Source organism: Ctenopharyngodon idella, chromosome 15 (genome assembly GCF_019924925.1).
Source record: "Ctenopharyngodon idella isolate HZGC_01 chromosome 15, HZGC01, whole genome shotgun sequence".
NCBI lineage: Eukaryota > Metazoa > Chordata > Actinopteri > Cypriniformes > Xenocyprididae > Ctenopharyngodon > Ctenopharyngodon idella.
The window spans coordinates 20,944,372-20,965,164 of record NC_067234.1 but is presented as its reverse complement, the minus strand read 5'-3'; the positions used below and the strand labels follow the sequence as shown (position 1 = coordinate 20,965,164).

Genomic DNA, 20,793 nt, shown 5'->3' with positions numbered 1-20,793 from the left:
GTTCAAGTCCTCAGACTGGGAATTATGCGTTTCTGTGGCACCACTATCAACAGTGGTCAGGTGGTACAGCAGCCACGTGGTACACGTGGGAGCTTTCAGAAAACTCCCAGCTTACAAACTGTAAGAGCTCTACGAGGACGTGAACACTTTTTATGAGCCAGAATCTCGTATACAGTAATTACGATATGGCGTGAACACACCTATAGAGTATGCGTACACATACATTCAAAGTAATATGTTTCATTTCTTTATTGATTTTCCTTTTTTCCTTTTATTAGGGGTGGGGGGGGGATGTGACCCAGACATGTTTTTGTGAGATTCAGCCATTAGTTACACAAAATCAATTATTTGCATTTTGATGCAATGCCAGGTTGCAGCTCTTACATGTGCGTGCTCTCTCACTTCCATCTGTTGTCTGCATTCGGGAAGGTGCGAATCAATTGCTCGAGTGGAGGAAAGCAGACACAGTGTTCTGTGCTGTTCTCGTTCTCTAAATCCCTCCAGACTTCCTGCTGTGGTGAGACCTCAGCAGCAGCTTCATTGTGTAATGCAGAATAGCACACATTAGTTCTATTGTGATGCAATACATTTATTATGAAGAAAGAATGTGGCTTTCTTTCCTTGAGTGAATCTTGCAGAAATGTTCTTGCCCGTATATGGGGACGACAAGTTCTGACACTATATCGCATCCCATTTCAATCTTCCCTGAATGGCACGGCGGCGTCTGGTGCGATAGGTGAAAGCGAGCAGTCATTTAAACCATTCAGACTGCAGATCAGGTACTCAAAGCTGCAATTCATTGCTTCGCTCACACTTCAAAATCACTCCATTCAGTTGGTCTGAGGCATTTTACAGTAGAGCAGAAGGCCACTCTCGCTCACAGACTTGCAGAAGACTGCAGTCGCACGAGAGCCACTCATCTATAGAGGCAATCATGCTAGCAGAAGGTGGGGGAACAAAACTGTACAAAGTGTATTGTGGGCGATAACGGTTAGAGATGATACACAAGCGCTCCTTGTCATCAGCGCTTTAGAGCACTTGATGGTGTGATATAGGTTGCTCGTTTTTCAGAAGCATCACGATTAAGCTGACGGTAGATGATCCCACCCCCTCTTTTTACATTCATTTAAAGAGCTGTAACGAAAGTATAACTTCCTTAAATGTTTCATGAGAGTCAGAATCAGAGTAATTCTTTTATTTCATCATTTAGTTTCTTTGCGTCATTGGTAAATTACAGGAGTGAAAATATGGTTTTGCTGAGCGTAATATATTAAGAAGAGAGAATAGCAACATGCTGAGCACTGAAATTGCTTACATTGCAACAGGTTGTTTTTTAACATCTATCTTTAATGGCTAAATCTGGTTTAACGGTACGTTACAGGGAGTTGTCTGTGAATTAAACAGGACTAACAAGCGAGGCTTTATCCCACAATAACAACACTTGGGCTGAGTACGGCTCTCACATAGAAAGTTCAAGTGATTCAAGGGTCCTTCATAGACAGAGATTCAGGTCCTGTTCCACTGCAAATCCATAATTTGTAAACATCCTCTTGGTGTTCGTAAAGACACAGACATATGCCCCATCTCAGATAAAACAGCAAAGTAATTATTCCTTTTTCTCTTTTCACACAAATAGATGAAACAGAATCTGAGTTTAAAAAAATAAACATCTGCAGACAGGAATGTTGTAGTCAAGACCAGTTAATTCGAGTCTGAGTCAGGACAGTGACCAGAAGAGAGTTGAGTCAGAATCCAAATGATCCATGAAAGTTTAGAAAAGACCATGAAAATTTAGTCTTGGACTCAGACTGGAGGACTAAGACCAAAATCATGAAAATATGTTTATAAACTCTGAATGGAGGACCAAAATCAAAACCATGAAAATTTAGTCTTGGACTCGGATTCAAGGACTAAGACCAAAACCATGAAAATATGTACATAAACTCTGAATCAAGGACCAAGACAAAAACCATGAAAATATGATCATAAACTTCACAGACAAGGCTTAAGCTACTCCTAGACTAAAATGCATGTTTGAGCTGTTTTAACTGAAAGCAACTTGTACTGACATATCTTAAAATGTCACTGCCATTGTTTTGTCTTAAGATACACACCAGCAATGTTTTTTTCTAGGGTATGTTTATAAAAACTACTTAAATATCCTAACTGAACTAAGGCCAAATCCTGGCTTAGCCTAAGCCCTGTCTGTGAAACCGGGCCTTAATCGAGGACCAAGACCAAAACTATGAAAATTATGATCTTGGACTCAGACTCAAGGACCAATACCAAAACCATGAAAATATGATCTTGGACTCTGACTCCAGGACTAAGACCAAAACTATGAAAATATGTTTATAAACTCTGAATCAAGAACCAAGACTAAAACCATAAAAATATGATCTTGGACTTGGACTCAAGGACTAAGACCAAAACCATGAAAATAAACTCTGAATCGAGTACCAAGACCAAAACCATGAAAATATGATCTTGGACTCGGAATCAAGGACTAAAACCAAAACCATGAAAATATGTTCATAAATTCTGAATCGAGGACCAAGATCAAAACCATGAAAATATGATCTTGGATTCGGACTTAAGGATCAAGAGATAGTCATCTAATTTTTTTAAGACTGGTCATAACGTTTTTTAGTAAGTTACCTAAACAGGTAGATTGGTCTAATTTGAACCCGAAAAATTACCCTTTTGGCTAACAGCTAGTTGGTCTGACTTGGTCTTAGTGACTGTCTTTATGAAACTGGTCGCTGGTTTCCATCTTGACTCTGACTCAAATGAGCTGGTCTCGACTACAACACTTGCATAAAGTGGCTAATTCCCTAAACAGTCATTTTTACACAGTATTTCAGCACAAAACACAATATTATTATTCACTAAGCCACCACAATCCAGTTTAACCAGCTAAATGCACAAAAATGCTGCAGCATCAGTATTGTCAGTACATGTCATTGATTTCTATGCAAATTAGGCTTATTATAGATGAGCTTTACTCACACAACTTGGTGCTTTTTACCAAAAACTGCCTTGCAGAAAGCAAGCGTTACAGTCATGGTGGCAATTATTCATCGAATGATAAAGAAAATCATTATAATCCAGACAAGCACATTAGTCGAACGCATTTGATTCAGCTGTCTGGATCGCAGTGGTGGAGTTCCAGAAAAGTACACCAGCTATGCTGCTCCCTCCACATCTTAACATTCAGAACCCATCTGCAAAATTGTGCCAGCACAAGCGGTTTGGGCGATTTTGTGCTGGGTACTGATTTGCACTACTCTTGAATGGGTGCAAAAGCATTGTGTACAAATACACTGTGCTGTCAGGCACAAATCTACTTTGAGGTTGATTTTATTTCAAGTTTGTTACTCTTGTCTTCCACTCGGAACCAACAAGAGGGCTTCCTGTCATCTGTCTCTGGTTATTTTTCCAACAGAACAACCTCATGTCCTCCCTAGCTCCATTACTCGCCAAAACATAAAGCACTGGGTCCACCATGCTGTTCAGGCTGGATAGCCCGAGGGAGCAAGTGAAGGGTAAATACATTGCTTGTTCAAAGTAGCAGCTTCGTTGATCTCCAACAGAAAAGAAAGCGATGGATCGTATCATCAGGAGGATGTGGTACGGTGCAAAGCAGAAAGAGAAAATGCCAATGACTCCCATTGACAAAAGCCTCACTTTGCGCTTGCCTTGCTCGTCCACCCCACTACTTTGCTGCACCTTGGCTGAGATCAACCAGTAGCATATCGTGATGACCACCAGCGGCAAGAGGAAGCCAACCCCTGCCCGTATCAGGTTGAACATCGCAATGCGTTCTGTCATGGGGAAGGTCTCGTAGCACCTCTGGTCGCTGTCATCTAGGGGATCTTCCAGCTTGTCCAGGTACAGCACCAAACAGTGCAAGGCCATTACAGAAACGGAGACCAGCCCACAGATGATCCAGGCATAGCGCTGGCGCCGGAAGGCTTGGACTCTCAGAGGGAAGGTGATGGCCAGGCAGCGATCGATGGAGATGCAGCAGAGGATAAAGATGCTGATGTACAGGTTGGAGTAATAAATGAAGCCAGCCAGACTACAGAGTCCCTGACCAAGGGTCCATTTGTGGTTGTTGTTTAAATAATAGATCCACAGAGGCATGGTAAGGATGTATAGGATATCCGAGACAGACAGGCTGAGAAGGTAGATCCCTAGAATGTTCTTTCTGCAGATCTGCTGAATTATGGGGCCAAAGGTGACCAGGTTGAACAGCAGTCCCAGGACGAAGGCGATGATGTAGAAAGACATCAGCAGGTGACCTGCCGATGGGTGCATCATCACACATGATGAGTTGCTTGCATTCAATGTTGCGTTCATCATAATCTGCATGCACAAAGAAAGCTTAAATTTAATACATTGGTTACAATTAGTGAATTCTACATGAAATGCCATTCATTTAAAATATTCAGAATTGTTGTATTACCGATTACATCAAATTATACATATACATTTATTCTCTGAAAAATACATATTTCTCTGAAGTTCAGTAATGTCTAAACAATTAATTCAACCATCAACCACATACTGCTTTCAAGATGTCTTTAAAATTTGAATCTTTTGATAATATAATTGAATCTGAATTGATTTGAATCTCAATTCAATTGAAAATTGTGCACAACCTGGTATAAATAGCTACATTTACCAGTCCTTGCATAATTTACTGTTGCATAGTTTAACTGTATTATTTGTACTCAGACGTTGGTAACCACCACAAATACAACTATGGATGACTCTCTTCCCTTACAAAAAAAAGTTTATTCAAGTGTGCTTAATTAATTTAAACTAAAAATAAGAAAGTATACTTTCAGTCTACTTCTTATATACTTCTCAGAAATATACTTTATGTACTCAGAAATACACTTAAAATTGCACTCAAGTATACTTGTCTTATACTTGGCCTGTACTTGTACTCAATCTTTTGATCGAGATATACTTAAAAGTATAATTAAATATTCTATAAGTATACTTGGCTTGTAGTTGTTTAATCTTTTGACGGAGTAGCCTATTATATATACTTTTTTTTCACATAGTTTTACATAGTCTTGTAAACTTACATTGTTTGAAAATATTGATTTATAAATGTATGATATGTAGAATATGTTCCTAATTCTGAGTATCTGATTTTTTGTGTAGGCTAGTCCACTGGTGGTCGTATAGGATCAATGAATGAACGATTGTGGTGCACTGAGAACACAGGAGAAAACACAGGAGAAGAAGAAACAGAAACAAGTGATAGAAGATTGCTCAAGCAAATGTAAAATAACATGATCATCAAACAGCTTGTAAATCAAAACTGCCTAATGTTACTGAATGAAATGTCGACCCATAGGGCTGTAAAGCTTTTGGGGTGTTGACGGACTCGATCTACTCCATCTATTTTGATCATCGTTCTGAATCCCATTTGGACAAAATCTTTGACAAAAAAAAATGCAATTTTCTCAGCTTTTTGTTTAAAATGTTGCCTTTTTTTAATTAAACCCACATTCAAGTGTTGATAAAAAAGGATGCATGAAGCTATAATAAAATGTTTTTAAAATGAGATAAAATACAGTTGAAGGTATATTTCAAGTAGCCTATAAAAAATAATACCTAAATACGAACTTAGTAGTATACTTAAAGTGCAAAATAATATATAAATAGTAAACTATAAGTGTGATGTTATGTTCACTTAAAGAAAACTTACAAGTATACTTGCAGTATAAAACTATAACCTACTAAACTACTAGTTTACTGAGAGTATACTTCAAAGTCTACTTTCATAAACTAAAAAAGTGATGATATGAAGAATTATAGACCTATCTCACAACTGCCTTTTGTCTCGAAAATTTTAGGAAAAGTAGTTTTCCAACAATTGCTTTCATTTTTAAATGGAAACTCTATAGTAGAAACGTTTCAATCTGGGTTTAAAGCAGCCCACAGCACAGATTTGGCACTGCTGAAAGTGTTAAATGATATTTTTTTAGCTCTACATAAATGAGATGCTGTTATTCTAGTGCTGCTGGATCTCAGCGCAGCATTTGACATGATTGACCATAATATCCTTATCTCTCGCCTGGAACACACAGTAGGTTTAAAAGATACGGTCTTGAAATGGTTTAAATCCTTTGTAAGTGATAGATATTTTTCAGTCAATTATGGAAATTCAACATCCAAAACACCTTTTGTGGGGTGTACCACAAGGGTCTATTTTATCTCCTACACTTTTTTCTTTATATTTGCTTCCGTTGGGCAGCATCTTTAGAAAGCATATGGAGTATCATTCCATTGTTTTACCGATGACACCCAACTGTATTTATCACTAAGGAAACCTTTGGATTCTCTTTTAGGTTGCCTAAATGATGTTAAAAACTGGATGGCTAATTTTTTTTTAATGTTAAACGAGGACAAAACAGAGGTTATTGTTTTTGGCCAGTCAAATGACTCTGCCAAGGTCCTTTTAGATTCGAGCCCGTTGGCACGTAAAACGTCGGTACAAGATTTAGGTTTCCTTGTAGATGATAAATTAAAAATGGATAAGCAAATCAATTCGGTGGTATGGGCCTGCTTTTATAATTTGCGTCTCCTAGCAAAAACTAAACCTTTATTTATCAAATGTAGACTTCGAAAGAGTTATTCGTACTTTTGTTATATTGTGGCATCTCCGCCGCATCCCTGGCACAGCAATCTGTGCAAAATGCTGCGGCAAGGTTCAAAGAGGGTCAAGAAATTTGAATCCATTACACCGGTTTTAGCAAATTTGCGCTGGTTCCCTGTTCATTTTAGAGTCAAATATAAGATTTTAATGTTTGTATACAAAGCTCTAAATAATTAGGCCCCCCACGTACCTTACTAATCTGTTGATTCCTTATAATCCCCCTAGAGCACTGCAGTCAGAAAACCAAAAACTCCTTGCAGTACAAAGGACAAATCGCCTTCAAAAAGGTGATCGTGCTTTTGCAGTTATGGGCCCGAGATTATGGAACGAGTTGCCTTTATCTATTAGATCTACTACGTCCTTATCAGTATTCAGGAACTTGCCGAAAGCTCACTTAGTTCTGGCAGCTTACAACAATTAAACTTCATGTGGTAAATGTGGTGTCTATGATGTTTGATATGTTAATATGTGTATCTTCTGGGTAACACTTTAGAATACTGTTTCTTACTTACTGCATAACTAATAAGGAATTACTGAAGAACTAATAGGTAATTCTTCATTAACTCTTAAGTCACTACTGTTAACTACTAAGGAAGATGTGTTAACTAATCAGTATGTAATAGAATTTTATGATTATGTTAAGCAACAGTTAGCTAATTAATAACTAATGAATTCTGTCATACCTCCTGAAGAACTACTATTAATTATCTACTAATTAATGTTCAAGAAATATAACTATGAAGTAACTACTAACGAACAGAAAATGATTCATTTCATGATTCAGTTCAAAATTACTTGAGTAAAATTACAACTACTTCGTACTACTTTGTTACAGTCCACCACTTATTATTATTATTATGGAAGTTAAATATGCATTTATATGCCGCATAATGTACTGCTCTCCCAAAAAGACTCATTACAACAAATTGTTCAGAAGTTTTTGCCTGTATAGTGATTAGCTACTTTGTGCGCATGTTCTGGTAAGAAATCAGCTTCGGAAAGGAACCCCACCCCCACTGCCTTGCCATATCTAACTTACCACAGATATAAAATGTTTTATTCATTTATTTATTTATTTACCCAAACACTGGGATGAGACATATATATATTTGAGTCAGAATTATGTGGTAATTATGTATTAATTACTAATGGGTTCCTTAAATCTTCACTTTAGAATACTGTTTCAAGTTCTAAGTAATTACTGCAGAATTATCTAATAATTCTTTATGAATTACTAATGAGTTCCCTGTATTTTCACTTTCCCTCAGTCATTGCCTTACATACTGGAATTTACTCAATCGTAATGTGATATGCTGAGGAAAACAGACACACTTACAATACTGTATATGAAATATAAAAAATAATCTGAGGTAAGTTGGCTATAACAAGGCATTTAAAGTGGGGGTTGGGTTCCTTTCCGAAGTTGATTTCTTACAGAACACACTCACAAAACAATTATTTACCACAGAGGCAAAAACCTCGATAAAATTTATTGTATTTATTAATATTGCATTTTCATTATACTACTACTGATAACATTAGTAAATAAGAAAGGGCCACAACTCAATGTAATTGTGTTTGACTGTTCATTAGTAGTTACTTCATAGTTCTTGAACATTAATTAGTAGATAATTAATAGTAGTTCTTCAGGAGGTATGACAGAATTCATTAGTTACTGATTAGCTAACTGTTACTTAACATAATCAGAAAATTCTATTACATACTGATTAGTTAACACATCTTCCTTAGTAGTTAACAGTAGTGACTTAAGTGTTAATGAAGAATTACCTATTAGTTCTTCAGTAATTCCTTATTAGTTATGCAGTAAGAAACAGTATTCTAAAGTGTTACCATCTTCTGTTATCGTCTGTTTGTTGTTTTTGTATCGATACTATGTAAAGCACCTTGGTTCAACCTCAGTTGTTTTTAGTAGTGCTATATAAATAGTGTACTACAAGTACTAGTATACTTTCAAGTTCACTTGTAGTACAGATGCAGTACAAATGAGAAATGTCGTTGTGAATTAGTTGCACACTTAAAGTTTACTACTGTTACAATTATAGTACACTTAAAGTATACTAAATTGGGCCTATTTAGTCCCAAGCAGTATTAAAATAGTACACTTACACGTTTACTATTAGTGCATTGATATTAGTATACTAACTACATGAAGTATACTTAAAAATATACTTAAACATACTCAAGTATACTTCATAAAATAAACTTGAAGTATACTTCTTTTTCGTAAGGGTTAATAGACTGTATGCCTGCATTTACAAACCCGATTCCAAAAAAGTTGGGACACTGTACAAATTGTGAATAAAAAAGGAATGCAATCATTTACAAATCTCATAAACTTATATTTTATTCACAATAGAATATAGATAACATATCAAATGAAAGTGAGACATTTTGAAATGTCATGCCAAATATTGGCTCATTTTGGATTTCATGAGAGCTACACATTTCAAAAAAGTTGGGACAGGTAACAATAAGAGGCCGGAAAAGTTAAATGTACATATAAGGAACAGCTGGAGGACCAATTTGCAACTTATTAGGTCAATTGGCAACATGATTGGGTATAAAAAGAGCCTCTCAGAGTGGTAGTGTCTCTCAGAAGTCAAGATGGGCAGAGGATCACCAATTCCCCCAATGCTGCGGCGAAAAATAGTGGAGCAATATCAGAAAGGAGTTTCTCAGAGAAAAACTGCAAAGAGTTTGAAGTTATCATCATCTACAGTTCATAATATCATCCAAAGTTTCAGAGAATCTGGAACAATCTCTGTGCGTAAGGGTCAAGGCCGGAAAACCATACTGGATGCCCGTGATCTTCGGGCCCTTAGACGGCACTGCATCACATACAGGAATGCTACTGTAATGGAAATCACAACATGGGCTCAGGAATACTTCCAGAAAACATTGTCGGTGAACACAATCCACCGTGCCATTCGCCGTTGCGAGGCTAAAACTCTATAGGTCAAAAAAAAAGCCATATCTAAACATGATCCAGAAGCGCAGGCGTTTTCTCTGGGCCAAGGCTCATTTAAAATGGACTGTGGCAAAGTGGAAAACTGTTCTGTGGTCAGACGAATCAAAATTTGAAGTTCTTTTTGAAAAACTGGGACGCCATGTCATCCGGACTAAAGAGGACAAGGACAACCCAAGTTGTTATCAGCGCTCAGCTCAGAAGCCTGCATCTCTGAAGGTATGGGGTTGCATGAGTGCGTGTGGCATGGGCAGCTTACACATCTGGAAAGGCACCATCAATGCTGAAAGGTATATCCAAGTTCTAGAACAACATATGCTCCCATCCAGACGTCGTCTCTTTCAGGGAAGACCTTGCATTTTCCAACATGACAATGCCAGACCACATACTGCATCAATTACAACATCATGGCTGCGTAGAAGGATCCGGGTACTGAAATGACCAGCCTGCAGTCCAGATCTTTCACCCATAGAAAACATTTGGCGCATCATAAAGAGGAAGATGTGACAAAGAAGACCTAAGACAGTTGAGCAACTAGAAGCCTGTATTAGACAAGAATGGGACAACATTCCTATTCCTAAACTTGAGCAACTTGTCTCCTCAGTCCCCAGACGTTTGCAGACTGTTATAAAAAGAAGAGGGGATGCCACACAGTGGTAAACATGGCCTTGTCCCAACTTTTTTGAGATGTGTTGATGCCATGAAATTTAAAATCAACTTATTTTTCCCTTAAAATGATACATTTTCTCAGTTTAAACATTTTATATGTCATCTATGTTGTATTCTGAATAAAATATTGAAATTTGAAACTTCCACATCATTGCATTCCTTTTTTATTCACAATTTGTACAGTGTCCCAACTTTTTTGGAATCGGGTTTGTACAACATTACATTAAGTGGCTGCATTTCGTATTGTAAAGTCATGGTAAAGTTTCACAAGCATTATTAAAGCAAACCTTACAGCTACTTGTCAGTTTGCATAACAGATGCTGATCAGTCCTTTCAGCATGTGAAAGAGTGGTAAACCACTGACCTTTACGTTTCTAAAATTTGAGTTCTCGTTTAACTGTAATGTGGTTAACCGCAGACGTTGTCGCTGTTGTTTGTTGTTGATGCAGATGTTGTCATGGTTCACAATATAGTGATGTTTAAAAAGGTCCTTTCTATAAATAATCTGGGGAGTTTTCACGTAGTAATTGCAATGACGTGTGAAAAATGAATCTGTTGAAAGGGTGACTCAGACTATGTGCTAATGAACTATTCTACTCTCATAAATGAGAGAATTTATATTGCACATCACGCACATAACCAGAAATATTCTTAAAAACGCAGACTCTAGTTGATAATAACAAACTTCCGGTCGCTGCAAGTTGCAGAACGTTTGTGGTTTCAGTGAGAACAGAAAAACATACATGACGCTCAAAACTTTGCCTTTTACGTCTATGTAAAGATGCAGTGCAGCCAAGACCAACAGCAATGAGTCAGTGAAAGTGTCTCAGGTTAACACTTCTGCATCAAATAAAATCCACTGCAGTATGAATGTGTCTTTCGCTCACAATAGTTATACTACCAGACACATGTATTGCTTTATTTATAGGCTACATGAAAAGGAAATTTCATTCATCTATTTACACACTACACTCCCCTAAAAATCAAGGTTCACAAAAGGTTGCAAAGTCATTCTTATCAGAAATAACAGCTTGCGGGAAGCCTGGTAATTAATTAAAAACAAAATGTCATCCCAGTACTACTAGCTGCATGTGCCATGAATTTGATGGAGAATTAAACATGAAAATATAAATATAATGGCCCAACTAATTGAAACAAAAATTGAAACAAATATTTTTTAATAAAATCAGCATCAACATCTAAACCTCTGTTTCTTCTTGTGTTTCTCTTTCCTTCAGTGACTCTGCTTGTTATCATCAGGTGTCTTCAATGTTGGCAACAAAAAATAGATAGTTCTTAATTCATCTTTGACATCTGTCTGTTATTCAGATATTTTTGTTTAAATTTTACTTAAATTTTACTCGCATTGAATGGTTGACATTTATTTAATTTGATTAATTCTAACTCAATTCTATTTGTTGAATTTAATTAATAATATTGCTTGTAATCTGTTGGCAAATTTTTATGGAGTAGATATAGCGTATTACTTTTTACAGTGCAATTGACAAGGTTGTATATAAACGCTCAAATACTACACAAATATTACCCAGATATCAGCTCAGAAGGATGAAAGTAATCTGTTAACTCTGTGACCAGAATTCTTTCCTTGTCTATTTGCTATATATTTTATGATATGTTGTTGATTTTGAAGGCAAAATGTCACACTTGGTGTTAAACTTAATTTCACGGTTGAGCAAACATGTTCTTTTGAACCGGCAGGGAAAGAAAAGTTTTGTAAAATGCGCCTGGACTGAGTGGGTTTATAATGAATTTAAGCCTCAACTCTGGTATTTTGAAAGGTTTCCAGCCGCCTTTGCCTGCACAGATCTTTGACATCATCAATATTTGTCAGCAGAGCCTTTACATCTGTTCAAATGCTGCACATATACCATGCATTTTCTCCGTTAACACTTGCGTGATGAGCCGTACACTTTGAATTCTCTCTGAAAGATGCTATTCATAGCATTTTACAATTTCCATAAGGTTCATGTCTGTGCTGCTTAATTCATTTCACAGCTAGACACTCCTTCATCACTACCTGCACATTCCCTAGAGTTCATCTTAAAGGCTATTGCTCAGCTTGTTTTTAACCTTTGGAAAGTCTTTTCACTTGTTGCCAGATTCAATTCAAGATACTGTTGCCGACTTATACAGCTGCCAGTCTCCACACATGAAGGGTTTGCAGCTCGTCAATTCTTGCTCTTCAGTGCAAGATCTGGGAGAAAAGCTAACACGCTAACCACAGTAAAAAAAAAAAAACATGTTTTTCACCTCTTCATACAACAGGAAAAAACCTTTTAGCTACACATGCACTACTAATATCCTGTTCTTATTTCATCACTATTGCTCATTATACTCCTAATCTTAAATATTAAACTTTGATGGGTAACTCATTTTGATTAATTTCTGCTACAGACATGAATGAATGACAGACTGTTTAAAACAGCAGATTCACAGAAAATGGTTGGACTCCTTTTAACTACATGTAGTTTGCTGAGGAGAGGTCGTACTCATTTTCACCAAGCTTTATCTAAAGTCCAAAATGTCAGACCAAAATGAGACTATGGTGGGCAAATGAGGTGGGCTCATTTGACATTTGACAAGGAAACAAACGACCACTCGTGACACCAAAGCATCATGGAGGCAGATTTTGCACAGGAAAGCACCTCTACTCTCAGCTGCATGTACCAGTGTGATTTGTGTAATGTTAGCAGGCATGTGCTAAGAACATAAATGTGATGTCTAAAAACAAGTTTCATATAAACAGACCCAAATAATTCAAGGCATAGTGCTCCTTTAAGTGTGAACTTTAAATAAACTAAAATATACTTTATAATCAGTTCGGTTGAAACTTGTATATCATGTATTTAAATATAGGCCTATTTGTAATGATGCAGTTGTTATTTAGTACATTTGAAATATAACTTTAACTGCAATATCAAATAACACTACAGTAAAAATTATAATTAAGTATTTTGTATGTGCTTTAGTATGTTAATCAACACATCACACAACAGCACAATTTTTTTTATTAAAACATAATGATTTAAAATGTACTTTAAAAGATTGACATTATTACAAAGTGCACTACTTACACTGTAAAAAAAAAAAAAAAAAAAGAATTGTTGGTTTAACTTAAAAAAGTAAGTTACCTGGCTAAAATTTTGAGTTCATTGAAATTAGGGATGCACCGATATTAAAATTTTGACCAATAACCGATAATTCTTTATATTTGAAAGCCGATAACCGATATATTGGCCGATAAACCTGAATCCAAATTTTTATATAATTTTTGAGAGCCTGATTACAAAAACAAAAGTCTCACCAAAAAAGCCATGTCCCAAGCACACAATTATAATGATGTTATATTATATCATTATAATTTTATGAAGCCTAATGACAGATTTGCGCTGCACATGTTACACTTAGCCTAACTGTATTTTCCTTTTTGAAGTGACTCCAATCATATTTCAAGCAATTCAAAACCATCATCGCAAACTTCAGAGACGGATCTGAAGAAAATAAGCCATTATTTATTGCCTTTAATATATCAGCCAAAATTTCTTTATTGGGTCGATAACAATAACATTAAAAATCAACATATATCGGCCGATGCCGATGTAGTGGCCGATATATCGTTTATCCCTAATTGAAATTAAAAATTTGAGTTAATACAATGAAGGCGATTGGTTTAGTCTACAGAAACTCCAAATATTATGTTATCTGAACCACATTAATTATCTAAGTTGATCTGACAAAAGAAAAAATTTTGTGATAACAAATCATGAATATAATTTTTTACAGTGTACTCTTGAAAGTGGCCTTTTTTTAATTTATATTATATTATCTGTAAGTACATTTTTTAAAAAGTACTTGAAGTACACTACAAGTTCACATGCAATACAATTAAAGGAAAAGTTCATCCAAAAATGAAAATTCTGTCATCATTTACTCCTCCTCAAGTTGCTCCAAACCTGTATACATTTCTTTGTTCCGCTGAACACAAGGGAAGTAGTCAATGGGGGGTGAGATCTGCTTGATTACAAACATTCTTCCAAATATCTTCTTTTGTATACAGCAGAACAAAGACATCCATACAGGTTTGGAACAACTTGAGGGTGAGTAAATGATGACAGAATTTTCATTTTTGGGTGAACTATCCCTTTAAGCATACTAGCCTCTACAATTGAACTGATGCTCTTGTGGATCTGAACTCTAAAAATAGCTGAAACAGAGTACACAATAAGTGGTTGTAAACAAAGACGTGTAAAACATTTAAGTTCCAAAGAGCTTTTTAAAGATGCAGTGTGTTCACAGACATCTGCTTCATTCAAGAGACCTTGAGTTCTTAATGGGCTTCTTAATCTGCCAATATCAAACACAGCCGTACTAACAACATTAGCTGCTATAGTGATTGTCCTACCAGCAGTGCGTCATGCTTAAATTCAATTCAGGTCTAACTGACCAACGGTTTTTAAGCAACGTGTGCAATTCACCCTACCCGTGCAAAACAGAGGAAAAATCGATAGCTGGGTAACCTGAGCACACACTCTCAAAGCTTCAAAGAAGACTTTTAGATGTAGAATTAGATTGAACCAGCAAATACACAACAGTCCCTCATACAATACATTAAAAATTGAAAGCTGCATCACACACAGCCTCCCCTCAGCTCTGCTGTGAATGACGATAGTGCCGAATAGTCCTAAAGGTTGAAGATGTGCTGATTCATTTGTTATGAAGTCTATGCAAATGATACTGTCATTTTACAATGAAAAACACGTTTTTTTATGTCTGACTTACGTCACTGACTAAGTGGGCTATGTGGTGTGCCCATTTATAGGTTAAGCTATAGGTTGTGGTTGAATTTTATATCACAATTCATCAAACAGAAACTGCACATTATTTACTGTTGCTAAAATGTAATCTTCACTTTAAAACTTAAGAAATATTAAAGAATAATTAACTCCCACCAGACCCCACCCCAACATCTGCCGTGTATCTCTGATGCTCTGACGCTTTTAAATGTCAAACATGACGATGTTTTTGGTTTTGCACCTGTAGGCACACACCAGAGATTACAAATATGGGCACAGACCAAGTAATGAATTTAAACTAAAATCACATGAGCAAAACCACAAAAGGGACTCTACCCTAAAAGTTTAGCGAGGACAATCAAAGGTACTTTACTATAAAATTTTCCAAGTACAGAATGTTTGACATGAAAATCCCATAACAGATCAAGTGAGTAATGAATCACATGGTTTGATTTGTGCTGACTCCCTTGTGAAAAAGAAGTGTAATGTAGCATTTTTTTTTTAAAAAAAAGAGTATTTATTACAGAAATAATATACTTTGAAAAAATATACTTAGTCCAAATTAAATGTCATTTTTTTCGCACATTTAATTTCATGTTATTATTTAATTGCAATTATAATTATACAATTACATTAAAAGGTATTAACCTTAAATGTAATATCAAATAACACACTACAGTTAAAATTATAATCAAGTACTTTACATGTTTAGTCAACACATCAAAATAAGTGCACTGCGTCAAAAGTTTATTAAAACAGCAAACATTTAAAATGGACTTTAAATTAAAACTTTTAATTAGACATTATAGCAAAGTGCACTTACAGTATAAGTGGACATCTGCCGTTCTCAAAAAATATATATTTTTAATATCTGAAGTTGACTACAAGTGCACAGTCAGTATAGTTAAGTGCACTTCATACAGCTTCTGAAAAACATTTAAAAAAAACAGTTAACATTTGGCATTCCCTTAAAGGAACAGCTGTTGTTTTCACTGCATGTTTTTACTATCAAATTGTGTGTTCAGGGTTCAATAAAGCAAAGGCCACAAGATGGTGCGCATTAGTGATTTTTTTGTGATGCGTTAGGGATGTTCAAACAGATTTTTTGCTCTCAAAATGTTAGTGATAGTATTATTCAAAATCTGAGTATGTTATTTTCAGGCTTTTGTCCAGAAAGGAAGGAAGGGACAATGCTGGATTCCTCAGTCACTGTACAGTATTGATAAACACATAATCATCTACTTTAATGGAGAGTTCCTGTCCATTTCCTTTCCCTTAGCTTACGTAATGTGCTTTATTTCTGTTTTGCTATTGTAATTACAGGTTTAATGAGTACCCCTGAGATTCAGGCTAGTGGTCTGGAAAGAGTGGTGGGCTGCATCTCCTGTCAGCCACTCTGAATGGCATAATCGCTCTCTAGCCAACTCCCATCCTGAGGCAAACACACACTGAATCTGCACTGTTTTACTTGGTCAAAACAATCATACTAAAAATATGTGTGAGTGTGTTGAAAGTTATGTCAGCATTACTCTACAACTTACATTGTTGGAAACATTTGTGATACTGTAAGTACACAAGTCAACAAAATATATAATGTTGTTCGGTAACACTTTATTTTAGGGTATTTTAACTAGTTGCTTATTAGCTTGCATATTACTAGAATATTGGCTGTTTATTAGTACTTATTACCCAGACAGCAACATAATGTGTCCCAGATCTGGTATATGTGGATTATACGCGGACCAGATGTGGGCCGGATCTGGGCCGACACTATAGCCGCTTTTCCACCGTCGGGCCGAACGGTTTTTAGAATGGTAAGAAACGGTTCCAGTTGTGTTTCCACTGGAGCCTGGTACGGCAAGGCATGATTACAAACCGTTCTCGGCCAGGAATTCTCAGCACGGTTGTCTAATGCGTGAAGTGACGTTGCCACACAGGATTGCTCACTTGTCTGTTGCCTGGCTAACAGTTTATATTTTCTATTTTAATGACGTAAACACAAATTAATAATAAAATTAAAAGAAATATCTAATCATCCTTCATAACGCGGCTGTTATTACATCTCATATCATAAGTAAACCGTTGTGTTACCAAGGCAACGACTGACGCTTTTATATTACATTCCAAAGAATGGCTGTTATCAGCCCCACAGTGGAAAATAAAACCGTAACCATACCAGCTGGTCCGGATCGGCACGGAATGGAACGGTTACGCAATGAGAACCATTCGGCCCGACGGTGGAAAAGCGGCTAATGTTGCTGTCAGGGTAAGCAGATATTAATGCCTTATTCTGCATGACCTTATTCTACTTTCTTAATCCTACCCAATACCTAAACTTAACTACTAACTATTAATGAGCAGTAAATTAGGAATTTATTGAGGGAAAAGTCATAATTAATAGTGAATACGTGTTCCCTATACTAAAGCGTTACCCGTTGTTCTAGTGGTTTTTGGATACTTTAATCCAAAAATCTTACATAGTGTGCCTTTAAATCAATGCAGAGACATATGACCCAAAAAAACACCATGGGTCATGCAGTAAGGAGATTGTTGATTACACATAAAAATCAGACTAGTCTGCATCTTTTTTTTTACCATGTTAAGCACTTTAAATTTAAAAACCTATTGGGGGTTGGAACTGTGCACTCCACTCATGCTACAAAATGGCTATTAGAGCTATTAAAGGGATAGTTCACCCAATTTGATGTTTATCTGCTTACCCCCAGTGCATCCAAGATGTAGGTGACTTTGTTTCTTCAGTAGAACACAAATGATGATTTTTAACTTCAACCGTTGCGGTCTCTCAGCCTTATAATGCGTGTCAATGGGAACTTCGTCTATAAGAGTAAATAAAACTTGCTTAGACAAATCCAAATTAAGCCCTACGGCTCGTGACGACACACTGATGTCCTAAGACACGAAACGATCAGTTTGTGCGAGAAACCGAACAGTATTTATATAATTTTTTACCTCTAAAACACCACTATGTACAACTGCGTTCAGCATTCGCTTAGTGAGGTCTGATCGCGCTCTGACAACGGAAGTGATGTCTCGCGCTTATACTTCAATTAGAGCGAGAGATCACTGTCGTTGTTAGAGTGTGACGGGGTCAGGGGTGATAACAGGGTTGGTGCAGTGTCCTTTTTTTTTCTCTGAAGATAATGTAAAGGGTTGATACAGACCCTGGAGACACAGCTTCAAGTCTTTTTAATAATACATTACACACACACACACATTAAAAGACTTTGTTATGTCTCCAAACTCTGCATCAACCCTGTTACCATCATATTTTGTCCCCTTTCCAGTCCTGTTCCATTGATGACTAATTGTTAAAACTATCATAATTACAACATCATTCTTTCAAGAGCTCTTCAAAGACAAGCCGAAAGTCTGATCTTTTTCTGTCCTTATCTTACTGTTTGTTATTATCGTCAGTAGCGAATCTTAAAATATCAACCCTGTTACCGCATGATTGTGTAAGTGACAAATGAAAGTACAATAGAAACATCAGCAGTGAATTCTAAAACACCTCGTTGTTTAATGATATCATAATATTAAAATAACTGTCAACAATATTACCGTTTAGAATGTATAATTATCTCCCATAATGCTTTGAAACAATGCAATTTATTAAATACTATATTTTTGTACATACTAACAGACAAAAAAACTGTCAAATCTCTTTATCATACTTGAAGTGGCACCCGTTTCACTGATTGTGCCAAATACGTATCCAAGTGTTGAAAACATTTTAAGTTACTAGGATCAAGTCTCCGACAACTGCATTGGTTGAGTTACTATCTATAGCAGAGGAAACAAGCAAGCATGTCTACCCTCTGATTTTTATCTCATTTATACCCACACACACACACACACACACACTCATTCTCCACTATAAGTTCATGTATTGAAACCAGCTCAGAAAATGAGAGAATCTCACCTGCAAATCAACACAGCAAATAATAAAATGTTCTCCTCCAATTCCACCAGTGTTCACCCAATCCCAGCAGTGTAACTTTACAAGCTCAGCCCCAGAACCTCCTCAAGTCCAGCTGCAGTCCCGTGTGACCTCTGAGAAAATAGTTTCTCAGACATGAAGAGGGTGTCATACACTTCAGTATCGCTTCCTGCCCAGAGATGATCAAAAGTGACCCTGTGAGAGCAGGTTCGGCCGCTGCACTTCGCACTGAGTGGATGGAGAGGAGATGAATTGTGAGGGAGAATGGGGAGGAGAGATAAAACCCTTCTCACACATGTTTACAGGAAGATGCTAGGCTAGGACTTGAGGGATTTTTTTTTTTTTGAGGTGCATGTGATGGAGAACCGCAATGAGTAAAAGCTTTTTCCAGACACGGCAGTGAACAGCAGAAGATGACACAAGTTCCACTAAAGGTACAGTTTGCTTCAGACGTCTACACAATGCCACAACTTCCTGTTTAACAAAAACAGAACCTACAGTCTACATGCTCTCTGCACTTGCTGTAATGGAATAAAATCATAATTTGCATTATGAGCGCTTGGTCATTTTTTTCCTCCTGATTTTTTTCCACCATCATTATAACCTTTATTAGAATCAAAGCTTAATTAAAGTTTTTCCCCACCCCCCTCCCCAAGCCATGGTTCTAAAACAAAATGTTCTCTTAAGCCAAACCACCTACTGTTTCTCAATCTGAGGCATTCTGGAAAATCTGAGATTTCTTGGAAATTAAGTTAAACCTATCATTCTCTTAACTAATTATTTCAAGGTTATGTTCCACTAGGAAATGTAAAGCAGTTCACCTATATTTGATAAAAAAGGTATAGGCTTCACATTTCTCTAAAGGTGTTTTGACCTTTCAATGAATTTCATACATTATTGACTATAATTGAGCCAGTAATGAGAAGGTTTGAGACTCGTATATAAGACGTATTCTTATATGAGTACATACTGTTTTGAGTTCATTATTACTTTGGTTCATATGCTTCTTGTTTCTCTTGGTTTGCATTGTCATTCATTTTACTAAATGACTGATTTCTAGAGTACAGAGCAGTTTCTAAATTACGTCTTACATTTGCCCCTGGTTTTTACAGACAAGGCTTAAGCCTAGTAAAATGCGTGTTTGAGCTGTTTTAACTGAAAGCAACTTGCACTGACAAATCTTAAAATACGTCAGTGACATTTTTTTGTCTCAAGATGCACAGTAGTGTTTTTTTTTAAGGATTAGTTAACTTCAGAATTAAAATTTCCTGACAGTTTACTCACCCCCATGTCATCAAAGATGTTTATGTCTCTCTTTCTTCATTCGAAAAGAAATTAAGGTTTTTGAGGAAAACATTCCAGGATTTTTCTCCATAGTGAATTCACTGGGGTACAATGGGTTGAAGGTCCAAATCACAGTTTCAGTGCAGCTTCAAAGGGCTCTACACAATCCCAGACGAGGAATAAGGGTCTTATCTCTCTTTTCAAAACAAAAAAAAATAATTTATATACTTTTTAACCACAAATGCTCACCTTGCACTGCTCTGCGATGACATAATCACGTTACAAAGGTAATGTGTGACGTAGGCAGAAGTGTCTACAAAGAGAACGTGCAAAGACAAAGTCAAACACCCTTTACAAAAAAAGGTAAAACAATGATGTTGGAGCTGGATTGATTTTGAAGCTG

General features: G+C 36.5%; 1 protein-coding gene across 5 annotated transcripts; it reads right to left on the bottom strand.

Moving 5' to 3' along the window:
• Positions 1–1,180: 1,180 nt before the first annotated feature.
• Positions 1,181–20,784, bottom strand: gpr184 (G protein-coupled receptor 184). Of its 5 annotated transcripts, none has more exons than XM_051862392.1 (4): positions 19,089–19,559; positions 17,869–17,985; positions 15,972–16,074; positions 1,181–4,368 (listed from the first exon to the last, which is right to left on the bottom strand). In XM_051862392.1, the coding sequence occupies exons 3-4, from the start codon at positions 15,984–15,986 to the stop codon at positions 3,361–3,363; spliced, it is 1,023 nt and encodes a 340-aa protein (XP_051718352.1). In that variant the 5' UTR covers positions 15,987–16,074; positions 17,869–17,985; positions 19,089–19,559; the 3' UTR covers positions 1,181–3,360. The 5 variants fall into 5 exon arrangements, 4 of the variants coding, with proteins under 4 accessions (XP_051718352.1, XP_051718353.1, XP_051718355.1 ...); XR_007925130.1 differs by lacking the exons at positions 1,181–4,368; positions 15,972–16,074 and adding exons at positions 8,566–10,124; positions 20,640–20,784 and having other exon boundaries at positions 19,089–20,548; XM_051862393.1 differs by lacking the exon at positions 17,869–17,985.
• Positions 20,785–20,793: the final 9 nt, after the last annotated feature.